At 36.0% G+C, this 27,409-nt stretch overlaps 1 protein-coding gene across 2 annotated transcripts in view; it reads left to right on the forward strand.

The window, feature by feature from the left end:
- The window catches only part of syndig1l (synapse differentiation inducing 1-like), a 52,585-nt gene that overhangs the window by 13,554 nt on the left and 11,622 nt on the right, over positions 1 to 27,409 (forward strand). For both annotated transcript variants that reach the window (XM_087812282.1, XM_087812281.1), the window contains exon 3: positions 17,298 to 17,435. In XM_087812282.1, the coding sequence (XP_087668408.1) occupies positions 17,298 to 17,435 (138 nt within the window). The remainder of the gene's footprint in view (positions 1 to 17,297; positions 17,436 to 27,409) is intronic.

The raw sequence follows: 27,409 nt of genomic DNA on the forward strand, positions 1-27,409 counted from the left end.
TTGTATTTTTTGAGCATTTAAGGTTGAAAACAAGTATCTCATCATGACCATGTTTTGAAGTTATTACGTTGTAATATGAAATCTTGAAATCTCCATGAACAAGAGGTTTCAAGAGTTGAATCCATTACATACAGGTGTAATCACGCCCCGCTTTGTTTAACAACACGTCCCTTGGAGGTGGAGGCTCCCGGGATTGATGACACATGGTAACAAACCTAGATGCTTGACCAATCACAGGAGAGTGGACGTGGTTATGGTAAACAGGAATTCATTTCCAGAAAGATGAAGCACGGTTGGGGTTTGAGCACGTTTTCTATTGTATCAATGAAAAGAGAGTTTTGTATAAACAGACAAATATTGATTATACAATAGAGTCCAACATCTATTTAAGACGCACTTAAATCAACACATTAGTTGCCCTTAAACAAGCTTCTTTGAAAACTCTACGTTCTTACTTTGTCATTTGTATTTGCCTGATTTAATACACCGGGTCTGCTGTTTTCTGTCTTTGACGTAGAGTTGTATTGTTGGTGAAAACTTTGTTTTGTGTATCAGCACAGTTGCATTTAACTACAGGACAGTGATTCTAGTTGATAATGATTCACTGTCAGCACGAGAGCAGCGATTCAAGCGGAGCCTGTTTTTTTTTTGCTTAGTTATGCTATATTTGAGAACGTGTGTGGCGAGGATGATGGAGAATCACAGTGGTTCATGGTTTCATCGCAACAGGTGTTTTTGTCAGGATAGTTTCTAAATGATATGTTTAGGTTTGTCTTTACAGTGGCAATTTTTCAATACATGTACCTGTAATACATGTTTTTTTTTAACTTATTCAACTTACTTGTTGAAAGTATTACCTAAAATTGTAACCTTCAATCCAGTTTGTATCTTTCTGTCCAAAGTTTTTATTTCTGAATCACTCTAAAAGTCTATAAATGATAAATCAAATCGGCAAATTTTCACAGGACTGTATTCACTGACTATCAGCGTCTTTTAAGAGCATATACGTTTAATATCGCGTTACTAAAACGTTGCACTTTGAGGGTTCATTAAAACGGACCAACCCTTGAAGAGTATTAACCAATGAGTGATTTCCCATGCGGTGGAATAGTTAAGAGTAGGAGAAAAATTCATTACACGGATTCTAACCCTGGTCTGATTTCCCGAGGCACTCCGGCAATATGGCAGATGTTAATAGTGTAAGTGGAAAAACAGATCATTTCAGTTAAAGGGCGATCCAAATAAAAAAAATCCAAATTAAATCATTGTGTATTTCATTTGAAGAATGTCAAGATGGATCAACATCAAACCTTCATGTATCAAAGTGGATTCTGTTCTCAGTATTTTTTTTTTATTGAATTATCTATTTTGATTATTTCCCCACGTACCTGTAAATATGTATATCTGACAATTAATATACTTTTTTATGACTAGGCAATTATGACATGTTTTTTTTCCCAGCCGTGGTGAGACCGTTTTTCCTCGCTGCTTCTATCTCTGGACGTCTAAGACAATCACATCTGTCTGTTCTTATCAGTTCCAGACTCTACAAGTAGGCATCTCTGGCCGTCTGCCAGGCAGACCCTTTGCTCCTTATCTTTCCTCTCGTCTACCTGCTGGCATGTGACCAAACTCTAGTTTAAAGGTCCTTTTTATGCTCATTTCAAGGGCTTTTCAGGTGATATTAGAGCACAGTGGAGCACTATGGAACATTTATTTTTGATAAGATACACCTTGAAACTGATATGAAGAGAAGCAATGTATCTTTTCTTGTATGCATGTATTGCCTCAGTCTGCTTAGGACAGATGTTCTTGTTTACTTAGCTCCCTTGTGAGTCCAGTAGAAGTGAGAGCAGTAATAAACTTTATTTTTATATATTGGGTAATGAATGCAGCACCAACTAAGTTGCATTAAAGTTTTTTCACATTAATCAATTATGTGATCATTTTAAAACATGCCAAGAAAACAAATAATATCCCGTATAAGAAAAAAAAAAGACTTTTTTTAAACGTGCCTACGATACTTGATGTTGAACAATGTTTGCTGTTAGTGAGTACATTTTTTAAAACTCTTTGTTTTTGGTTTGGATGAATCATTGCTACATCTGCAAATGCTTTTAGAATACACAATGCTTTGTGTTTGTCTTCAGACTCTGTTAGGAAGCCAAGAACAGCGAACAATTAAAACATGATTGATTATTTAAACTATTAGGATGATCTTATTCAGTGACAACGATCCAAATCAACATAAACTACATGTGGGTTTCTCACGGCCTGAGCCTTGTTTTGATGGATTAAAAAAAATGGACAGATGGATGGAAGAATAAATCAACGATAGATGGGTGGGGAAAGGATGGATGAAGAAAATAATGGATTATTGGTGGATGGAAAGATTGAAAGGAGGGTGGATTTATGCATGGGTTAATGTATGGGTAGGACGGCAAGTGGCTAGATGGTTGAATGGATGGGTTGGTCGGTGAAAGGGTGGGCGGCTGAGCGAATGGATGGGCGGAAGGAAAGATGGATGGACGTATGGTTAGACTGATGGATGGATGGGAAGAACTATGTTTGGATGGATGGATAGATTGATGATTGATGGACAGATGGACGGATGGATGATGAATGGATAGATGAATGGACAGATGGATGAATGTAAGGATGGTTGAATGGATGGATGGATGAAAGAACTAATGGGTTATTGGTGGATGGACGTATGCATGGGTTAATGTATGGGTAGGACAGCTAGATGGTTGGATGGATGGGTTGGTCGGTGAAACGGTGGGCTCGGGGTGAATGGATGGGCGGACTGAAGGATGGATGGACGCATTGTTGAATAGGTGAATGACAGATTAAAAGAAGTATGGATGGATGGCTGGATGGATGGATTTATGATGGATGGATGGACCGATAGACGAATATAAGGGTGGTTGAATGGATGGATGGATTGAATGATGGATGAATGGATGTATAGAGGGATAAACATATAATTAGATTGATGATGGATGGACAGATGACAAATGAACAGATGGTAGGATGGATGGATTGATGATGGATGAATGGATGGATAGAGGGATAAACATATAATTAGATTGATGATGGATGGACAGATGACAAATGAACAGATGGTAGGATGGATGGATGGACAGATTGACGAATGTAAAGATGGTTGGATGGATGGATAAGTTGATTGATCAGTGGACGGACTGATGTATGGATGTACAAATGTACAAATGCAGTGATGGAGTGATGATTGTTGTCAAATGTGGGACTATGAGAGGAACTAAACTACAATGACGTGACCTAAAAAAAATTATAAATATACATTTTACAAGTGTAACTTATCAAAACAAATAATGTTTACAGACAATGATCAAAATATTGGGTGTAACACACATGTCAACCAAACTTCAGGCAATGAGTCTAAATAAAGAGTTAACGATATAGATCCATTTATCTAGAATGTAAAAAATACATTCAGAAACACAATTGATTAAAATCTAGTTTTGCCTCCTTTTATTTCTGCCGTACAAACTCCTTAACTCTGCTAATGTGGACACTTTTACGATACAGCAAGTCTTCTGCTTCCTTCCTTCACTGTGGAGACTCATTATGAGCAAATGTATTTGATCAAGCTTGACAAAGGAAAACATCAAATGTTGTTTGGGATTGTTATTGTGATCCCTATCTTCTTATTGTAGCTCTCAAATGTTCCTGTTTGATATAAACGGTGAACAAATACTGTCACAATATTGACTGTCTCCGGGACAAGATTGACAACAAATGCAGAATCTTCACTGTGTTACATGGTTTACTATTATTCTGTGCACAAGTCCATATGAGGGCAAATGTTGAAATCAACATTTGTTGTCTTCCTGATCCGTTGCTGTTACAAAATGTCCACAAAAAAGACAGAATATAGAATATACAAGCATTTTGTCACACATGACAGGGATGGATAGTTCAGCCCTTCTGTCTGTCCTTTAAGTAAATCTACCAAAGTTTTATATAGCATTTATATTTGTTGTGGAGGATCCATAAAGGAGTACACAATAAAATGTGCACATTCCTTCAGAATTTGCTAGATTAATACACATTTTCTACTTCCAAGTATTAGGTTTGAGGGTAATAAAAATGGACTTGTACTTGTGAAATTAGATCAACGGTTTGATGCCTCCCTGAAATGCATCAAACATAAAGTTCCACGGAAAGTACTGCTGCTCGGTTTCAAAAAAAATTAACGACAATAAAAGTATTTGAAATGATAACAAAAATACTTCAATTACGTAGAAAAAAATAGCAACTTTTTATGAGAAAATAAAAAAAGGTCCTAAGGATGTTGAAAATAATTAGTTTATAGTTTAATCTCGAGTGTTAGTTTAAATTAAATTTGAACTAATAGATGTATTTATTACCTAATAGAATGTGTATCACTCTATATATATATATTTGAATTAATGTAATGTTAACGGTGAACAATTCTGTTGTCTATGAAAACCCATTTATCGCTGATGAAGAATCAGGAAAATATTCAATAATCAGGAATAATCAATAATCTAATGGGGAGCTTCATCAATCAAATTGAACGATCAAGCGACTCTAGGAGGTCCCACTACACTCGAACTTCCCTGGTCGGTCCAGTGTGTATAGTTTCTCCTTTACAGTCCAGGAATCGTTCATGGATGAGTACGTCAGTGATTTTCTGCCCACAATAATACAAAGTTTTTGTTCACCTTTTCTCTTATGGCAGCAAAACTCCAATGTAGTTGGAAAGAAAGTAACAAGGAACTTGAAATTCATAATTCTAACATATTGTTTAAAGAGCTTATGCTACATGGATGGATCAGGTTCAGTAAATATATTTAGCTTCTGATAGTTGAAGTAAGATTTGCCTCCTTGAAATGTTATGTAAGTCAGTGATATCTCTTCTTAGATGTTGTTGTGTGTGGATTGTGTTTCCACTTTTTATCAAGCTGGCTTTGTGTAGAGATGAAGCGACTTAAGTGAAAATAATGGAGTAAAAATAATAATATTATAGATGAATTTTTTTTTTTTTTAAAACACAAATTATAAAATAAACTGTCAAACAAGCTTTTTGTGACAAGATCCCAATAGTCAACAAAAAAGCTGCTAAAAATGCTAATTGCTAAATACTGACAATCTTTTTTTCTGTTGGTCCTTGAAGAAGTTCTTAAATTTATTTTAAGCTGGTTAAAGGACCGAGCTGGGGGCCAAATGTCACTGAGATCCTCTTAATAAAGATATCAAACATCTATTGTCTTTATCCCTGGTTTCCTCTCAGGGTCAAGGTGACCAGAAGGCCCGAGAACAAATGTGTTTGTAGTATCCCTTGTGTTGTCTCTGGGTTCCAGAAATACATATGCAGTGGTGGAGGTCACGGACAATTGATTAACCAGTTCTACACAAAGTAAAAAGAGTTTTCAACGAAGGTCACGGGTCTAAGGAAAATTGATCAAGGTTTTTTTTTCCACTTCATCAAATGTGGCCCTTTTGGGAAAAATGTGAGCTTTTTTTTTAAACCCAATCTGAGTTATGCAAGTAAGTAAGTAAGTCATTTTTATTTGTATAGCGCTTTTCCAGACCAGGGTCACAAAGCGCTTAAACAATCGGAACAATACTCAATAAAGTATAAACTTTAAAGATCAAGATAAAACTGATAACACAACAGGAGTTCCAGAAAATCAAGGAAAAGCCTGAACAAATAAAAAGCCTGGAAGGATTTCTCTCCTCTGGTCCTGTACACTGCACTATGCAACATAAATAGAAAGCACTTATTTGCATTATATTCCAACCTGTTTTGCCACTAAGAAGCCAAGTTATTGTTGTGTTTTCTTCTTACAAATGTGCTACGGTGAAAAATCATAGTGTAAGAAAGACATCTGCATGAATAAATGTTACTATATTGTCTCATGAAAGAGCAGTTTGACGATCAAGCGGTGATCACTAACATGAAAGCAGATAATGCTGAGCCTTAATCCTCCTGTTGGACAATATAATCGCTCAGATGAAAATGTGCTGACACAGCAAACTAATGGCTGAAAATAAATGAGTGATTTCCCGTCAGATTAGCGATATAATGTAATGATGTGGTTCAATGTGGCGCTCACACGTGTGGTCTTTGTCTCTGTGGAGCGTCGCACTCTCCTCGTATGTTCGACTCAATAAAACAGGCCTCTCAGTTTAGGGGGAAGAAGCTCCGTTTCTACTTGTCCACCATCTGTGAGCTCATCTCCGGTGCATGGAGTCTTCATGGATCCGTGCCTTTCATAGTCGCATAATAACTTCAGCATGTGGTAGTCATTTCTGCGGTTTAATAATCCCAGAAAAATGTTTTTTATAGGCTAAATTAACAGCAAAACTTAAAATAGTCCTTATATCATATTCTCTTCAAAAGTTATCCCAAGTTTGCATTTATTTCATGCTGTTGTGCCGACATCTGCAGAAAACTGGACCGTTTTTGAGCTCGATTTTTTTGAGTCTTTGGTACCAGCATGAATAATCGGGATATTTTAGTCGACGTGTTTTGTTATGAAAATTCAACCAATTCAGAAACCTTGGTGAGATTTTGAGCTGCTCAACATGGCAACGAAAAGCAAAACGACTGCCAGGAATGTCTCTGAAACTGTTTTTCAAAATTATAAAATGTTGTGAATCTGTCAGTGTCTGGATATTGAACTTGGCAGAACTGAGTATTCAAAATACGAGGAGTAAAAGTTTGGTTGTTTATTTTTTGTCATTTCAAAATATCCTTTTTCAAATTTTAACTAATATAAGTTAGTCGAAACCATTAATCCTTAATAACAGATGGACATTTTATTTACAAACACAGACAACATATTTATTCTTGTACTAGTAAAGGTATTAATACATATATTTGCAATCTTTACACTGATGGGAGATGATGTAAAATATTACAATAATGTTATTAACTCGAAGTTTATTGTGTTATATTAACGTAAGGTTAGTTATTTACACTCTTAATTATTGTTTATATATATATTTTTTGAATCACATTCACGTTTAAATCCCAAATTTTAACATTTAAAGTTGTCTTTTTTTTTTTTTATATAAAATCAGTTTTTTGTGTTGGTCGTCTTGTGTTAGAGTTGTCTGAAGTTGACATTGATTGATCTTGTAGATGGTATAAAATATATATTTTTTAATGTATTAAGTCACATCCTTTAATATATAGAACTGATGTTTTTTTTATATTTATTCTCTAATTGTTTAGACAAAAGAGGCACGACTATTCATCCCTGCTAGTGGAAATTACAGCAGCATCACTTGGGACACAAATAAAGCCGAATTTAAGTTAAAAAAAAATGTTCCTTTATAAAGACACTTTTGTTTTCATGTTGTAATTTTTAGTTCTAAAGAAATGTGAATTTTAATTATTCAATAGCATTTTTTAGTTAATAAATAGATAAACTAGATCAATTAATCAAAGATAATAACTAAATAATGAATCTACATTTTTTGACAGCACTGATTAATGCAATAAAGTCTTACGTTTTAAAAATAGAGGTGATATTTTAGTAAACTAGTGAAACCAGCCTATTTATTATGTTTGAGACTCAGACTAAGACTCGGCACCATAACTCAACACGGCAGATGATGTGTTAAAGGACGACGGGACATAAAAGAAATGTAATAACTATAAAATATAATCAAAACTCGATCCAATTATCTGTGGATCACATGGAAGTCTCTATTAAAGTAAACACACGACGCAACACAGAAGAAAAAAACTGATCGTTTGTGTTGCTCTAACTAAGCATTTATCAGGGACATTCTTTTCTTTCCCATGTTTTTATGTCAAGGTTTTCAGTAGGTTCTTAGATAAGCTAAAAGTAAATACTCTAGTCTATGGAGGAGATACACTACTGAGCTTCTTTTGAGAAATATGGTTGACGGAATAATCCCTAAAGTTTTACATCTGCTGGTTATCATACCTGGTTTGAGTTTTGTGAATATTTTTAGATTATTGCGCTAGTTCTGTGTCGGGCTTGACAACTGGTGCAAATGGAAATGAACGAATGAATTGTGATCAAATTAAAACTGGATGAAAGTTAGAACCACGTGTATAAAATTCTAAGTAAACAATCTCTTAATTCTCTGATTTAAGATCCTTTTTTTATATGTGTAGGGACCATAATCCCTCTTAACCTTTTCTCTTTTCTTATTCCCTCTCTTCCTCTGTTTTGGTTTTTATATGATCAATTGTCTTTGTTTTATTTTTTTCCTTTCCTTCAGAACCCTTAGAAGCAAACCTACACCTGTTAATGCTGTATTTATCAAGAAGTATTGATAGAAAAGGTTCCCTGGAATTGCATGTACGCTCCATTCTTTCCCTGAGCTAGATTAATAATAAAAAAAGTAATTAACGTTAAATTGGTTTATTATTTATCTGTGTTTGTTTTGCTTACTAAAGGAATTCACAAGAACGTTTAATTTGTGTTGCGCATGGCCTCATCAATTTTAAGTATGAAACTACCAAATAGAAAAGAAAAGTGCTGAGGCATCCATAAGAAATGGGACATGTTCAGTCATGTTTATTCATGTAAGATGATGGTTAATGGTGGGTTTTTTTTTGGGGGGGGGGGGGGGGGATCCTGAAGGAAACATGTTGTTACACAACTTGCTGCCAGCGACTTCTCTTTATCTATTTGTCTTTCAAGGGAGTCTCGCCTCAAAGTATTTAAAAGTGAGTCACAGGAAAGATGCTTCTGTGATGCAGGAAGTGATTCCAGCCTTTTGGGGGTGATTACGAAACCAGAGCCGCCGCGTACCGCCGTCGCCCCACCGGGGCTGTCGGAAAAATGCATTTGTTTATTAAAAAAAAGAAATAAGCTCCGATCATATCCTTACAAGTTACTTTCTGTAACAGAATATCACGCCTCCCTTGATGGGTTGTCATAGAAGTTTCCTTTAATGCATAATCTTGCCGGGCTCGACTGGGTTTGGTATGTTTCCGCCGTCCTCAACATACCGCTCTTGTATCCCAAGACCTCCTTGTCATCTTTGACAGATTAAATTATTGATTTACTTGCTTCGCTGCTCCGTCTTCTCCCGTGCCTCTCCAACCTTTTCTCCGGGCTCGGCGTGAATACTAACCAGCAGTCGCTCTTCGTCGCTGTTGTCGTCTCATTACACCTTCCTAAATTGCACGGCTGTCAACAGCAGGCTACCACACGACGGAATAAAAAAAAAATGTTCAGCTCATTAATTCGACACAGGTAGTGCACCCCCCCCTTTCCCCTGATGACTCTAAGACAGATCTGAGACGACGGCGTCACGACGAAGCTCTTACCATGTGGATCACACACTCGGTGAGCGAGTGTCCCCCCGAGCCTCCTGAGTGGGCAGGACCCTCGTACGACTGCTCTTCCCAGTCACTGTGTAAATCACCAGGTTTTATTAATAGCATTGTCTCGCTGGTATTTCTTATCCGCAGACATCCGTGTCGCTTGAGCTTCATCATTCTCCCTGGAACACGTTAATATTTCACCCAAATTTCACTCATTTTTTACTCCCCCTCACGTCGACTAAAGGTTGGGATTATTTTCAAAGTAATCTGTTCCTTTTTAGAGTTATAGGCCAAAATGTAAGTCCATGCTAATGTAGCGACTTGAGCTCAGTTGTCTTCATTTTCGTCCAAAGAGACTTAAATCTAGTGTTAAAACTGTTTCTTTTTCTTTCTTTCTATTTTTACATTTAATTTAATTTAAAATGTTTGGTATAATTTACGCTTATTTAGATTGAAAATAATCATCAACATTGATCATTTTGTATGTTTGTAAAAGTATTCACACTGATAAACTATATTTTCATTGATCTACATTTTGATTATAGTATTGGTTTGTGTCGTCATTCGTCATATCCTGTCTAACTGTGGGTCACTTTTTGAAGAGCCCATCAGTGACGTCATGTTTCTGTAGCTCAAACATGCCGCAAAATTAACTCAATCATTCTTAATGATGTATGTTATAGTATAATGAAATTATCTTTTCATTTGTATCTAAACAAGGAGCATAATAAACATTTATAACTCATCATTAGCTGTCAAAGTGTCTGTCGAGAATTTGCATACTAGTTAGTATGTACACTATCCTGATGCATACTAACCAGAGAAGTATGCGATTTGAGACACAGCTCAGGCTTCAGCAGCTTACAATGTAATGTCACCTGTTACAGGTTCTTTGAATCGCCTTGTTTTGGCTCTATTTTGTTGTTTAAACAATATTTGTTCTGATAGTTTTGTGCGTTTTAAATTTAGCACAGAGATACTGTCGGTAGAAAGGATTCATCTTTTCTGTGGTTAGATATGACTTAAAGGTATCACACACTTGTCCTGGGTCCAGATTTTGCTCATCAAGTCATTTTTATGTGGTTGATGTATCGTGACCTATGAATATGCCATTGCTTGAGATAATATAAGGAACAGAGATTATGGATGTCATGAATTATACAGACTTCCAATTATAATAAAACTAGTATTGAAGGAATTCGGTGTTGAAGACAAACACAGAGAATAACAAAATCGATTGAGCCTCTAAGACTGAAAAGACAATATACATTTTCTTTGTTGGCTAAACAATTTTGGCCGCTTTTTATGACTGAATTCAACAACTCTGGTCTATCGTGAATGCCCCAGGTCCTCGAAAACAAACCAAAGACGGTCCTTAATCTAAGAAACAAATTCAGATAAAAGCTCAGAGGGAATAATACATATATCAACAAACGATAAAATGGCAATAGGGTAACATGAGAGAATAAAAGAGACGCTAATCTTCCATAAATAACATCGATTTTGGGTCGTAGCAACAAAATGTTTTATTATTCAAGTATCGTTCTGAAAATCAGATCGAGTAGCCAAATTAAACGATGAAAAAGATGAAAACATTAAAATTACAAATACACATAAGTAGTAAATACTAGATAATAGAAACAATTACTCTAATAATCAACTTAATTGAATCCCTTAAATACTGTCGTTAGAATCACTCAATGTGACATGGTTTCAAATTAAATGTATGTATGGTAAATGGTTTCCAGGTTGATTGAAGAAGACAAAGACGTCCCTCAAGGTTCTCCTGGATAACAACACCTATATTGTCTGATGTTTTTTTCTTTGGTGTTGTGCTTTGTATCTTCACCGGCAGGAACTCCCTTCCGGAGGTTTGAAAACAGGTTATTAAAGATGTTGCAGGAATTGTTCTGTTATCATTTTCTGCCTCAAACATGGATCCAAACATTTCATGTACATCCAGCAGATGTTTTTGTTTGTTCTGGAGATCGTCTTGAATCAAACAGAACTCGCAGCCTTTGGCTAAAAGACTTGACAAAGAGAAAGAGCAGCATCTGGTCAGTACATGTAGATACTGAGCAGCCGCTGATGACGTATTTAAGATGCAGCAGAGCATCTTTTATACAACAAAAATAACATTTCAGTGGATTATAAAAAATGATCAGCATCTATTTTTACCTCCAGATATCGGTTCATGACCTTATTTAAATCACCATGACACAAGGATATTTATATTGTGTCTGAATTGGGAATTCGCTTTTTCTCACTTTCACTGCATCATTCATGACGATAACTGAGTAAAGTTGATTTTGTATTCAGCCAAACATCTCTTTTCCTTCTGCTTTGAAGTTCTCTATATTGACGTCCTTCCAGAGAGTCTTTCTTTGATTGACGTCATGAGTTCGTTTATGGAATGGAAGTAAAGAGTGAAGTAAAGTAACAAACTGAAGTATTAAATGGATTCAATGTTGTGTATTTATTATTACATGTTATTATTTATATTTTGGCTTTTTTTATGTAAAATTTAACAAAAATATTCCATTTGATACACATTCATGCTTGACAAGACTAAATAAAAAGACTATGTATTTGTGACAATAGCTATCCTAGAAGTTGTTTTTTTTAAATAAAATATTGTTTTTGTTTTTCCTTGATATTGTAATGGTTTCACTGCAATGTCATAAATGATCTGCTTTGATTTGCCATTTTACTGCATGTACAGTTATTTACAAAACCATGTAAATGCTCTTGTTTTGTCAGTTTTTCAAAGTTGAAAGTGAGTGATCATCAATAAAATAAAAATAGTTCTACTACATGCATCTGATACATTTAAAATTAAACGAATAATTCCAGGATATATGAAAAAAATATGTACTGCTGGTTCGATAATAAAATACCTTAACCTTTGTGTTGTCTCTGGGTCAAGGTGAACGACCTCCACCACTGAATATGTATTTCTGGAAGCCAGGTGGTCAACATCTTGTATAGGCCCCTAACCCCGTGGACCCTAATAAGATAATCGCTTTTTTTTTTTTATAAACCGAAAGATTACAGCATTTAGTTGTTGTTTTTTTAAAACTTTTTTAAGTCTTCAAAAGGAAACCTATAACAATTATTTAACAAAAAAACACATTGTGTCACTACATTACTTTCATCTTGATTTATTTTATCAATAATATTCAATGTTGTGTTTATTAAAGTGACCCTGGTCTCGAAAAGCGCTATATAAATAAATATTACTTACTTACTTACTATTAAAGTCCGTTTTTTCAGCCTTCTGATTGTTATGAGAAACCATCTATATCACAAATTCTAAAGAAAATTTTTGTTTATTTGTCAGTGTTGTCCCACATTTATATATAAATAAAAATATCCCAATCACAGCATAGTCTTAAACAAATGAAAAAGCTCTCGTTGGTCTTTGAATTAACGGAATAACTCCACTTGTTTACGTCCACATGTGACAGCGAACAGCAGAAGTAGTCCTTCTCTCTGTGCCGCTGTCATGGCTGAGTGCTCCAACCATCCATTAGCTCAGTCTTGCCCGTCAAGAGTGTTGTCCCCTGCTGACAGCCTGCATGATGACACCGCCAAACTCCGGTGACATGCAGTCAATAAAGGCTCCAGCTACAACAAAGGTGAAGACAAAAAACAACAACAACTCACATGCTCATTATCTGTGCACCGGGGCATTGATGCTGTTTGTTTATTGGCAGCAACATCCCAACAAAACACACAATTTTAAATTAAAAAGCAAACCATATCTAAGTGAAGGATTTTAGCTGCTTTTGTTAATTGTAAAGTAGCACATAAGGGAACTTAAGGCCCCCTCTGAAAATTCGAATTTTAATAAAAAATTTGTAAGATATTTATTAATACATACAATATTGCTTTAAAAGGTTTTCCTTTCTTTTTTTTACACGTACTATTTAAAATAAATTATTTGTATATTAAATTAGCAATGCATTCATTTTAAATGAAATAATTAGTGATGTCGCTTTAAAGTGAGCAATTGTTTTTTTTTTTCATTCATGTCTTTTCATCAACCAAAAAATTAAATCACTATCCAGAGTGATTCGACAAAATAAATGTGGGAGCCGAAAAACATCAATACACCCATATTTATATTGATATATTTTCTCTATACTTATTCATATTCATTCACATAAATAAATGATCACTAGACACACATTATGATCACATAAATAATCACATAATATTTTCTCCATTTATTCGTTTTTGAACATTTGTTCTTTTGCTTTCAAAACATTTCTTTCTTTTTATCATAGATTTCTTGGGTTTATTTATATTCATTAAGTGTGTGTAATAACTAAAATTTATTTAAAATTAACATATTTTTTAATTTCATTTTTGGATGCAATTAATCCTCCAACCACTAGAGTAATCTTTAATATCCTCGGCAGCTAAAACAATGAAATCCTGAGAGATCCCGGTCATGACTGAGGACGAGTGGATACTATACAGCCCGCTCCAGATGCTTTTAAAGCTGATGTTTTGTCATATTTTGCCTTTTTAGTTTTATTAATTCAATCAAAAGAGACTGGAACTATCACACGATGTCAGTAAAATTGTTACGAAAATTGTTGAAATGTATTGTTTCACAGGATTAGTGTAAGGCTTTTTATAAAAAAATACACAAAATTCATACTATTACTATACTACTATCATCATTTTAATAATTTAGTTGTACCTGATCCCATTGATATTCCATTAAATAATGTATAAATAATAAAAAGCACTACATAATTATGGAGTCTGTGACAAACGACACAGGGGTTCAGGGGTACAGTTATTGTCAGAGACGTCTCTTGCGTCGCTGTAGAATATCTATATTCAGATTGTGCTCATGTATGTTGTGACCTTTTCCTCTACATCTGTGTTGTGACATGAAGAGAACGGCTCAGCAGGAGGTCATTGTCCACACGTCTCTTAAATCCATACAGAACAACATTCAAGCTAATACATCATAACTACTTTGCTTCCCCTCGCCAGCTTTTCTATTAAAAATGCTTGTTTAGCTTCGCCTGTTTTTCTCGTGAATTAATCCTCTATTTCTGCAGCCATTAGCGCGAGCAGCCCCCCCACAAATCACTGACCACCCTCCCGATAATCCCCATCATCCATCCAGTGTCATGACTCTGAGGAGGATATGTTATTAAAATAAATTGAAAACTGTCTCAGTCCCTGCAAATCTGCTCCCGAAAACACACGGTGGCGGCAATTTAAGCAGGAATACTCGGCAAACACTTTTGTCCCGAGTCTGAACTTTTGGTAATAAAACACTAGCACACAAAGAAAATGAGCTTTTAAGCAAATAGCCACTTAAACCCAGCTTCTTTATAATTGCCTCCAGAGATGGTCTTTTGTATTAAGCCAACACAATTGTAAATCCGCCGGCTGTTCTTGAGCGTAACAGTTTAAATGTTTTACAGGAAATATAATTGAGGACAAATACTGACAAATACTTGTTTTTATCAGGATTTATTATCCTTTGTAATCTGTGGAAGAAAATAAGAAATGGTAGGAATATTGGAGTCATCATCATCAATAGGAATATTTCTTCTTGTCTCCAATATTTCCTATGTATTCTCTCCTTTTGATGTTCTATTATTTAGGTAATTGTTTTTCTTTTTAGGGCTACATTTCATTATGTGAACAAACAAAAAAACACAAATATTCCTGGAAAAGCTTATAAAAAAGAAATAAATACTGTAAGTAAAAGAAAAAAAGAAAGAAAAGAAGAGTAAATATCCAGTAAAATTATGTTTTTGGTCTATTATTTGACTTTATAAACACCTTTGTCAAATATTTTATCTAAAATGCTTTCTAAAAATTTCGAGGGAAAAGAAAAGGGCCTAAAAATGTACGAAATGAAAAAAAAAGCTAAATCTTCTCATTTTTAGCTGTCAGAATGATTTTTACTTGATCAATTTTGTAGTTTTGTCTGCGCTCATGAGGTTCGCATTAATACAGACCCCCGGGTTACACTATAAAACTTCTCTTCCACTCTAGTGGATTCTCTTCTGTCACAAATCACGCCCGATTCCACCCTGCCTGCACTCTCCTCTTCACCTCAACGATTTCTGACAAAATAGGCTCTTTATTATGGTATTCAATTTAATTTATTCATTTAAAATTATTGTTATCTTCAAATATATTTGACAATAAAGGGCCATGCTTAGAAACCTACCTAATATTTAGGATAAACCATTTTTAAATAACATTATATAAAATAAAATATATATGACCCGCAGAAAGAAGAAGATATACATTGCCACCTCAGGCAGGTTTTTATTATGTTTTTTATCATAAGTTGGTGGTAAGTTACAGATAAATGTACTTCATTGTTTTTAAAAGTTTATTCAATGTAAATTACTATATATATTTTGATTAAAACTTCTAATATATATTATTTTGGGGGACTGGAAAGCTTAACATCGTGAAAAAGACCTAAATAATAATACATAACGTTATACTGTGTGGGAAATTCCCTGCATAAGACCTTGGCTCCTACAAAAGTCTGTGTTATCTTTGACTTCGCATGAAGAAAAAATTGTAATAGCCATAACATTCAAGGGTTACCAGTTACTAAGTACAACTTTGGGACTGTGATTTTTTTATTTTATTTTAAGAAATTTTAATTTTCTTTAAATTAGTATATTATTATGGATCGAGCGTGCCCACAACACAATGTACAGGTCCCATAATGAACTGCAACAAATGTAGCGCTTAAATCAGAAAAATGTGTTTTCGGGTGTAAATTGGTTGAAAACATTTTTTATTGTCTAAAAACTTTTTGTTTTAGTCCATAAAACTGACCTCAATAAAAAAACTCTGGTCATGAACAAACAAAGAATCTGGAATAAAAAAGATTATGGGCTGAAGAGATGTCGGCTTCAAAGCTCCAGCATTCTGTTTATGTGTCTGAGGCTCTTAAATGATTCCACTTCCTGTTTCATCTCTGAGATTGAAATGTTATTCTAATATCAAGCTGAATGTATTCATCACAAAAATAGATTGTTAGGTCTGATTCTTTTCATGTTCCCCCTGCCGCGCGGGATCATCCTCTGAACAGGATGACGTGTGAACGATGCTGCCTAATGGCTTGTATTGGAGTCCTGGCCTCGATTGTGGATCTTTTTTCATCACGGCAAATCTTTTTTTTTATGTCTTTTCATCCATGAATATTACATCCTGTTAGCTAAAAGAGGCTAAAGAGGCCAAAATAATAAAAAAATGTAATGTACCAAATCAAATTTTCAATATAACAATATGCGGTTGTCGCTTCCATTTGGCTCAAAGCAGTTTCCATGTGAGGGATGTTGGATGGAGCGTGAAATAGTTCCACAAAGCTTTGGGTCGGAGGTGTGTTTGATTCATAAGTAGAACACGTCTGAAATGAAGTGTACTCTCAACCGTGGCTCTTTCTTAATGCCATCTGTTGTTTAGATGCAGAAACCTGGGAATATGCATATCTCAAATCTAATGAGAAACTAATGGGCCGTCGCAAAAGCGCCATGAATGCGAGCCGAGGTATTTCAAGGATGCGAACGATCTCGCGGGCAGAGTCGTTTTTTTGTTCAGTTTCTCATTATACAAATGTCCCTTTTCTCCCCCTATTTCAATGATGGTGAATTGTTTCCTCGCCCTAAATCTTCCTCCATCAGTTTTTTTTTAGTTGTTTTTGCCACATTTTCCAAACATGTACAAGTGAAAGAATAGTACCATTTGGTATGAATTAAAGTTTAATGTCCTCATTTATCAAGGTTTTGTTAAGTCATGAGTTGTGTCGAACAATGGAAGTCACTCAGCATTTACAAAAACTTTTATTAACGGTTTTTTTTTACGATAAAGAAGAGGAAGTGCAGCGTACCTTAGTCTAAAATTCTTTACTCGGTCCTGAGGCGTGTGGTTTGAGCATCTTCTGACCTGCCGCTGTTCTTTTTTGCAGACCGACTGTTCCAGTGACAGCGAGAGCGAAGACAACTTCATCGTGGTGCCGCCGCGAGATCACCTGGGTCTGGCAATCTTCTCCATGCTTTGCTGTTTCTGGCCGTTGGGAATCGCAGCGTTTTACTTCTCGCAAGGGGTAAGGACGCAAAAACTTGCACAGACATTTTCATTCTCTTTCTCCATCTGCGATATTTATATCTATATTTGTCATCTTTATTCATAATGTCCTTCACACCAGGGGTCAACAATATGTCTTGCAACAGGCAAAAAACAAATGTGTTGAAATTGGAAGCGCCACAAGATTTCCCACAAATGTTAGCGTCTGTTAGCCTGTTAACCTTTTAGCTTCTGCTACAAACAAGCTTAAAATATAGACTTTTTTAATTTGTCCTAAATAGATTTCTCACATCACGACTTCAATGCAAGATAGTTGTTACAGACGATCAGTATGGAGGTATTTGGACATTTATTTTTGGATGAAGATAAGTAAATATAAATCTTTGAAATGACACAACTTGCAAAAAAGATAACTGACCTCTAACGGAGCTTGCGTGAAATTTACCCTGACTGTGATGAAGGCATGTTAGCCTTTTAGCTTCTGTTACAAACAACCTGAAAATATTGACTTGTTTAAAAAAGAAATCTGAAAATGTTCTTTTGTTTCGACTTCAATATAAGATGGACGTTACAGACGAGCACCATGGAGGTATATTGTTGTATTTTTTGGACAAAGAAAAGTGTGCTCTGGTCGCGACCTTTATATGAAATCTCTTTCTGTCTGTGACTCTAAAAAGAGACGGATTACTCAAAAAACAAAAAAAACAACCCTCATTCGACATGATGGTGACTAGAAAATGAATTTTGGGTGAACTATCACTTTATAGGCTTATTCTTTAGTAAATTTACTTCAGTGACAATTAATCTTTTCCACAGAATAGAAACAACTTTTAGACAATAATAAATAAACCAAAGAACAATTTGTGAAACCCTTTTTTCTCTTTCTGCGTGTCCAAATGCCTCACCGGACTGATGCATCACACAAGGTCAAAGAAAAATCGTGATTCAAGAAATAGAAAAAAAGTGATTCACCCAACCAGCTATGGCTAAACTATTATGGCCAGAATAAAAAACACGATTATTCTGATTGAATTTGTGATCAGGATTATTCAACTGAGTTTTCATTGCGTCTGTTGGTACAGATATTTCATTATTTCTTTACTTACTTAAAAAAATGAGTACAGGATGAGACTTTAATGATAAAGAACAGCAGGATATGAACACTTTGTACACATTTCAACTTTATGTTCATTTCGCACCACATATTGAGACTGAGAAATAATAAAGCAAATATATTTGAAACTCTATTCAAATTCCAGTCATTTTCTACTCAACCTCATGTCAAATAACAATTGGGATTATTTTCAGTGTAATCTGTTCTGTAAATGTATGTTCATTTTAAAGTAGTGACTGGAGCTCTGTATTCCTCTTTATCGTCATACAAAAAGAAAAACTTAAAAACATCTATAAGTCTCCATACTGCTCGTCTGTAACGTTCATCTTATATTAAAGCCTCGACAAGAGGAATTTTTCAGAAAAACTAAAACAAGTCTATTTTTTAAGCTTGTTTGTGTCAGAAGCTAAACGAATAACAAACAATCCAGAAAGGAAGTACTCTGGTTAAACATCGCGAGTGCTTCCAAGGTGCATATCGTCTGCTGGAAGTGCTTGCGATATTTGAAATCAAATGAACATACATTTTTGCCTAAAACTCTAAAAAGGAACAGATTACTCTGAAATAATTCCAACCATTCGTCGACATGAGGGTGAGTAGAAAATGAGTGAATTTCAATTTTCGGGTGAACTAACCTTTAAAGCTCCAATATGTAAGTCTGCAAAGATTGTTTCTTGCTCCTCCTACTGTCAGAATAAAGAAACTGCATTTTTTTGACCTATGAGTTTTACTGTGGTAAATTTTTCAAGAGCATTTATTCACAAGACAAAATGAAAGTTATTGTTTTGGTATTTTATCTTCCTTTTAAAGTCTGTCAGTACGTCATATTAGATCAATTCGATTAATTAATGAATAAAAAAGGCTTTTTTAATCCCTCTAGAGTTCTCCTTCGAGAGTTTTTGGTTTCCAGAGCACGGCAGACGATAGTTTCATAAAAGCAAGAACAAGAACAAAGTGCAAATATAAACAACATAGATCATTTTAAAAGATAAGAAAAAGCTGATTTGACCAACTTCTTTCACCTAGACAACATAAATGTAAATTAAACTGGTGGGAACATTTTGAATTTAACCTAATACGTCAAGAAAACCTATAGATTAACACAAAAACATCACCATGACTGACTCAATCTCGATTGTCTTAGGTTTTTACCCATATTTTTTCTTTATTTTCCATAATTTGCGAATGGATAACAAATACTAACCAACCTACAAATGGCATGAGAACCGATAACTTGTTATCCACATTTGTACTTTTCCCATTGGGAGCCAGTAAATCTTAAACTGCCTGCTCACATCCCTAAAAATTGAAGGGCTTCACTAATAAATCGTGAAACATCTGTTGCAGTGTCCCATCAAGACAGATGCTCCTTCTAACACAACCTAGCACAGGACATGAATAAATGTTTGACTACATGATCAATGGTTCTCCACACAGAAAGAACCAGACATGACAGGTATTTGAAGGCCACTTCTTACAGAATCCCACATCAATGAATAAAAGCAGTTTAAGTCGTATACCCTTCCAACAGACGTGGATGAAGGAGCTGTACGTAATCAGTCAGAAAATATGTGTTCAAAGACCCAAATGTTTTACATCAGAGAAACGTGTGATGAATGAAAAGAATGGTGGTTCAGGAAAATGAGAAAACTAAAAGCTCAAAGGAAAGACAACGTTTCTGAGGATAAATGAGCCTCACCTCTTATTTTAGCCTTCAAATTGAATGGGAGAGTCAAATTGACGACCAAGGATTCACAATAAGTCAAAGTCAAACAGAATTTAAATACGAACATAAAAAAAAATGATCCCTTTAAGCTCAAAGCATCGGATTTGATAGAAAAAGTAACATACTGTTTGTTAGTATAATATTTAAGTTCATCATATATTTGTAATTTCTTATTTCATGCTGCATAATCAGCAAATCCCATTTCCAGAATATAGAGCACAACTTAATCTAAATTACAAAAATGTAAAATGAAAAATATACAGTACATTTACATAAATGAACACTACTGGACTATAGGCCACAGGTGTTGTAACATTATTACATTGGATATTTACACAAAAATATGATTCTCAGAAACTTTTTTTTAAACTTTAATCTTTCTTCTTGAGGAAATACATGTAACATGGCAGTAAAACCGTTAGATGATAAAAATGATAAAAAATAAAATAGAAGCCTACAAGAACAGTAATTTCATGTTCAGGTCAATCTGCTTTTGTTACCTCTGAAAGGTTTCGTCCTTTTTCAAAGTTCCGTATTTTCTGCACTATAAGGCGTAAAAGCCTTTAATTTTCCCAAAAAACGAAAGGCCACCTTATAATCCCGAGCGCCTTATATACGAAAATGACCTAGTAGGTGACTTATTTACAAACCCTTTTATGACTTTGCGCCGACTGAGCAGGCATGCGGTGGGCGGGATTACGTCATTGAATCATCACAGGGTGGGGTTTACGACGGACGTCACATCATGGCGGATAACTACGGAGTGAGATTAGTGCCACCGGGTTGCACGAGTGTGCGCACTCAACATTTGTCTGCTCACAACACCAGTCTCCCGCTCTCGACATAAACTCAAGTTAGATGTCTGCCATAAAGACAGCCAAACAAAGACCTGTTGCTTGAAGCCTTTTGACCATCAATTGAACATCGTTACCATGGGAGTGAACGGAGTTGTCAGAACGCTTTATAAAGTTTGACTTCATCTGACTGTTCCGTTGACATTTCCTTTAGCACAGCTTTATCTAGTGTATGCTTAATGCAACCCCAGTCAAACGTTTGACTGCAGTATCTTCGATTCTACGCACCTTATAATCCGGTGCGCCCTATTTATGAAAACAGTTCTAAAATAGGCTATTCATTGAAGGTGCTCCTTATAATCCAGTGCACCTAATAGTGTGGAAAATACGGTAATCAGTCAGTTCTATACACTGCCGTCTCCAACTTTTATTCATTGATTCATTGATTAAAAGCTTTTGTCAATTACCTTAAACTTCTTTGTGTTTTGTCCCTCATAAGGGGCTTTGCATGATGAACAAGCACACTTTTCAATACGAAATAAAACTATTATTTTCCTCGACACATTATTTGTGTCCTTCCTGCTAAAGTGCTTCCTGGAAGCAAAATGTACAGATTTGGTGCATATTTTTTTATTCCAAGGGTTCAAAATATTTGGCACATGTAGTGGCTTTTAGTCGGTTAATTACATTAATAGTTGTGCAACAATTACTTGTTAAACTAATAATTGCAAAAAGATACAATTAAATAATAAAGCTCAGACGGATATATTTCGGTAAATTTTATAAACATCTGGTACATCTCCTACTTTACTATCATTTGTCGTTTTGACGATGACTGACTTCAGAGGACAAGAAAACTACTCAGAAAAACTGTGTCGATGTTAAACAAAGATGACCAGGGGAAGGGAAAACAGGTCTTTCTATTGTGGGAATTGATTTACAACATAGAGTACGTTGAGCTAAAGGGAGAGCGAAAGAGAAGTAATTTTCAAAGTAAATGAGCCTGAGTGATTTTGCGTCTGTCGATAGGAATCCATTAAGGTGTATTTTAAAAAGCCACTGTTGCTAGTCATTGGTAGATGGCAAACATAATGCTTGTCTTATAGACCTTTGCTGTCAATTCAAGTCTTAAGAGCATGTCAGTCAAACAAAGTAGGATGTGGCTCCCATCTGTTTGTCCTGCGGTCAATAGAAGCTCTTAAACATTCAATAGAAGAAGGAAAGACCTTCGTTGTGCTCCAGTCAAGTTGACATAACATGCCAAAGACATGCAACTGACGAGGAAAATGTTCCACAATAAACTTTTGTCAAAAGCTCAGACAATTTCTTTTCTTAACTGCAGGCATAAAGCGTAGGAAGACCGTAAGTGAATACGCTTGTCAGGCGCTAATTTGATTCTTCCTGTGTAATTATGGGGAAGTGGTAGATGTGTTTAGGGATGGATGACTTTTCCGCCAATCTGCTTCTTTTATAAGGTGTATGAGGGGGAAAGGAGATATGAAGTTGCTTCATTATATGGCTCAATAGTTCATTATTCAGCGGTGGTTCAGCTCGTCCTTTCAATCCTCCATGGCTCGTCAATGATTGTTGCCCTTTGTCGAATTTTAACTACAGTATTTTCCTGAGCAGAATTCAAGAAAATGTCTTTTTTACTACTATTCCTTCTGGTTCTGGAGACTCGGTACTTCTGCTGTTTCGTCACTAGGTTGAACAGTGCTCTCTGAGAAATTCAATCATCACTGTAAAGATAAGTGAGATTAAAAATGGTCTATGATGTCCATCAAACATTTTCAGTCGATATTTTATCATGACAAATCTAGCTGTAGGGGAGGCACTCCTAACAAATATTTCTAGTTCATAGCAGGACACAGAACCAGTCACTCATCAAAACATTTTCACCTGTTAACAAGTGTATTTGAAGGCAATTTGACTCCTCGTTGCTGTCCTTGACCTGTTTTTTCTTTGACCAAAGAATTTCTCCATCCCCACTTGTGCTCAGGAGCTGTGTGGTAAGATTACGGACTCGTGTCTGAAAGTAATTGAATCGGTTAAGGCCATCAGTTATCTGCGGTAGACGTGGAGGCTTCTTCCTCTAAATAGGAGGTAATGTGAGGCTCAAGCACAAATGTCACCTTGTCATTGTCATTTCAAGGTGCTGAAGGCATTTCAACGAAACAACTACGGTTTTCACTGAGGGACGCTTCGATGGTGACTTGGAGATCAGCGGTAAATGGGTCGTAAGAGTTCTGGCTCAAGGCTGCTGGGGAATTACTTAAAGGGGGCCTATTAAGGCTACCTTGCTGTAAGAGTTATCTACGATGTAAGCGAGGTGAAACGTCACCTAACGAATGTAAGGAAGTGAATCTCATTCTGTACTGATGGACTACCTGGAAAAACGTGTAACAGTTTATTTTGGTGTCTTAACAAGAAGGAGCTGTTTCGCCTGCAGTTGATACAAAACTATGCAGTGAGAATTCTGACCCGCTCTAGTAGAAGATCACTGGATACTAGTTTCTTTCAGGATCAACTTCAAAATTCTGGTTCTTACTTTCAGATCTATTCATGGTCAGGCTCTTCCTTACATCACTGATCTGATCGAGCCTTACTACCCAGCTCGGGCTCTGAGGTCTGTGGATCAGAATCTACTGATGGTTCCTGAACACGCTTCCGGACCGGAGGAGAGATATCCTTCCAGGCTATTGCTCCTATGCTTTGGAAGGATCTTCCTCTCCATCTGTGTTTGATGGATCTACTGACTCCTTCAAGAAGTATCTTAAGACATTCTTCTTTGTGCAGGATTTTCCTTGATTTTCTGGGACTCCTGTGTTTGTCTTATATGTCTCGGCCTTTTGAAATATATTTTAACTTTGTATTGTTTTTGATTGTTAAAGCGCCTTGTGACCCTGGTCTAGAATCAGCGCTTTACAAATGACTATTACTTACTTACTTGACCGATAAAAGGCAACTGATTATGGTGCTTCAATTTGGAAATTTTACTTCTCAACGATACAATGAAAACATGTGAAAAGCGTCAGTTCATGAGGTTGAAAAAGGCATTATATTTATTCAAGTAATATTGTTTATTGGGATGAAATGCTCCTATAATTTAAGCACATCTATTGTTTGTAAAAGGCTAATTTAACCACAGCATCTCACAAAGGGGCACTGAACAAAAATCAAAATGCTTATTTCCAATACAACGTATTCGATTGTGAGTTGGTTGAAGGCATCCATTTTTGCAAAAGCATTATTTTAAATGTTGTTTTGATCCTCACACATACTCTCTAAAGATTAAAAATCATTAAAAAGAAATACAATAGGCTGTAAACGATCATTGTGCATCTGTGATCGCAGCTTTAATCTCTTTCTCAATATGTTATTGAATTCAAACACTTGAGGAATATCTTAGCTCATCTTTAAAGACCCAGTAAAGCAGGCTTTGAGTGCTCATAAAAAAACACTTTATTGTTTAAGTCATATGTTGAAGAGAACAACAGGCGGTATGCTTTGTGAACAAGAGCTTTTATTTGACCATGGCCCTTTTTTCTCCGATGGCATTAACAGACAAACCCCCTGAGTCAAAAAAAACACTGAAAAGAGCTGATCAATATTGTTTTTGTTTCCCACTGGAAGGTCATTCTTATATTCCAACTGAGAGCTGCTGGTGTCGTGAGGAGAGAAAGGAGTTCAGCATAGACCACACAGAGGGACTCCAGGATGCAGTCAAATGTTTCTCTAAAATCCTTTGTTCCCTGTTTGCCAAAGGACTACATTTCTAATTCCCCGTAATGACTTGATAGTAAACAGCATCAGGGCACAGTTAAGATTCCACATTATCCACCCACACGCACGACTGATAACTCGAATGCTAGTCTGGGGGAGAATGAGCTTTGAGCCTTTGATTGGGAGACGGAATTGACTTTCAATTATTGCCACTAATAGGGTGAATGTTTTGTTTGGAGATGCTGATAAATGTTTGTCTGTGCTCTGAGACATCGGCGCTGCTCAACTGTGAAGCTGAAGCGATTCCTTTCATGACTATGCAAACAGTGCTTCCCCCGAAGTTATCTAGCAGCACGCTCGTCCCCGAAACAGACGGAAATGAAGGAGCTAATTATTGTCTGACAGTTCATGATTCAGTGTCTTTTCCGAGGTGCTTAGAAATCCTGAGTTCTACGTGTTGTTTTGACGGATGTTAAACCTGTTCAGGGAGCAGAATCGACTTTGGAAGGCACATATGAGTCGTCGTGCAGCCGAGCTGGAGATTTTATCTTGTTTTCCATGACGCCACGTTTCAATCATTTTGTCAAGGTTGTGGCGATAAAGCTTCGATGCTTCTCTCTGTGAAGGTCTTTCTAGGTAAAATCTATGTTGACATGTAAGCTCAGTTTTAATATCACTAGCAGTGAAGTTAATAGCATTAAGCTAGTTGATTATTATTAGGCCATTGGAAGGGCCTTTAACTGAACTAGGAATCTCAAACTCCGACAGAAGTAATTCTATCTTTTACAAGACACATCCTTTTTGTACTAAGTCAGATGCTTAGGAAATGATGATAATGTAAACAAATTGCCCCTGTACCTGTACTGCCTCTTCTGTGCTACCCATTAACAGATGTCTCAAGGACCTGTACTGGTCCTTGAGACATCTGTTAATGGGTAGCACAGAAGAAAATTATATAATTTCTGTTTTAATGATTATAACTGTCTGAAAGTTACTTTTTTTTTCAGCATGTAAGTAGTTCTCTTGACTAGTGAAAATGAGTAAAACACAAACTCTAGAAACAAAACTTCTGTTGCAGAGTCCTAGTTCCATATAAATAATGTGCAAACAGGGTAGTATTGCTTCAATTCAAACACTGCCGCTACACACTGCTTTTTAACGCTAGTTGTACCAGCCGTTGGAACACTATCACTGAGACTTGACAGAATTTTTCGCCAATCGAAAAAAGTAATTAAGTTGTGTTTCATTGTTTCATTATTGTTGTTGTGTTAAAATGAGTTTTTTCTCGAGACATTTACGCTGGTATCTGCTCTGAAGGCGTGTCGTCAGTCTATTTAGGGATGTAGATTAAGATGTAGCGTTATTCACGTCACTAAGATGGCGGCCGTTCATGGTGGAAAATCTCCATCGATCCACACTCAATTTTCTAGCCGTTTGAGTGTGGATTTTTTGCACACTGCTCAATGTGGACTCACTTCTGTACTCAAAATATTAAGTGTAAGTGCAGAAGTGCGCGATTTGGGAAACACAGATACAGTACACCATCGTCAGCATACAATCAAACATACATACCTGCAAATACACGAACATCTTATTGTAACAGAGCTCTTGCTGATTCAGCGTTATGGTGAGATGTTTTTTTCATGAATTTTTTTTTTTTTTTTTTTTTTAGCAGATTACTGTATTTTTACTTTTTTCTATCTGCACGTCGGTCAGTAAATATAATCCAGACATTTAACTGGTTTGCGGTAAAATAAATGGTTGGAGACCCCTGATGTATACGGTAATAGCTACGAAATAACCTGAAAGCATGCACTTTAACTGAAAATAAGGATGCCTCAGTGATATTCACAATGTTTGGTCAATATTCTTAGTAAGTCCTCAGTTAATATATGGCCAATATTGTCCACAGACAGTCATCTTATCAAGTCCTAAGACAGAAGCCTCCACATCTACTGCAGATATAGTGATAGTTCACCCAATATTCAAACTTCACTCATTTTCTACCAGAATAGCGTAGCATAGTCCAGCGAGTCAAGTAAGTGAGGGTGTATTAACCAGGAGATAAATAGTTTCCAAGATTTATTAATCAACATAAAACCCTCCCCACAATATCAGGCTCAAGAGCACCCCAAAAATACAGAGGGCAGTGGTTGGCTACAGCTGGTTGGCAACCTGAGTGGAGATGTAGAACCATGGGTGTCTGCACTAGTCATCTGTTACAGTGTGCGAAAATACACAAGTTAAACAGAAACTCAAACATTGACAAAGCAAGATGAACGGACAGAAATAACAAAGACTCAATTACTTAAAATTTACCAAATACCAGCTATACTGCCAAACAAAAACCACAGAGCTCAAACATACCAAGCTTCAGAGAGAGAGAACTGAAGAGCAGCCGTCTTTATGGAGGTGACCAGGTGACTTGGTTGTTGACATGTCAACTAAGGTTTGGAAGTATTTTAAGAGTAATCCGTGAGCCCTTCCAGTCTACTGTGTACATTGGAAGCGCTTATTTACCTGAAGTACTTCCTTTCCGTGATGGATGTTGGCTTAGCAGCTGGCCGCTAAAAACTAGGTTAATACAGTTTCATTTAAGTTTTTCAAGAATAAAATGATCTTGTTCTGGTTTCAGT

Source organism: Callionymus lyra, chromosome 17, assembly GCF_982586985.1.
Source record: "Callionymus lyra chromosome 17, fCalLyr1.hap1.1, whole genome shotgun sequence".
NCBI classification, from domain to species: Eukaryota; Metazoa; Chordata; class Actinopteri; order Syngnathiformes; family Callionymidae; genus Callionymus; species Callionymus lyra.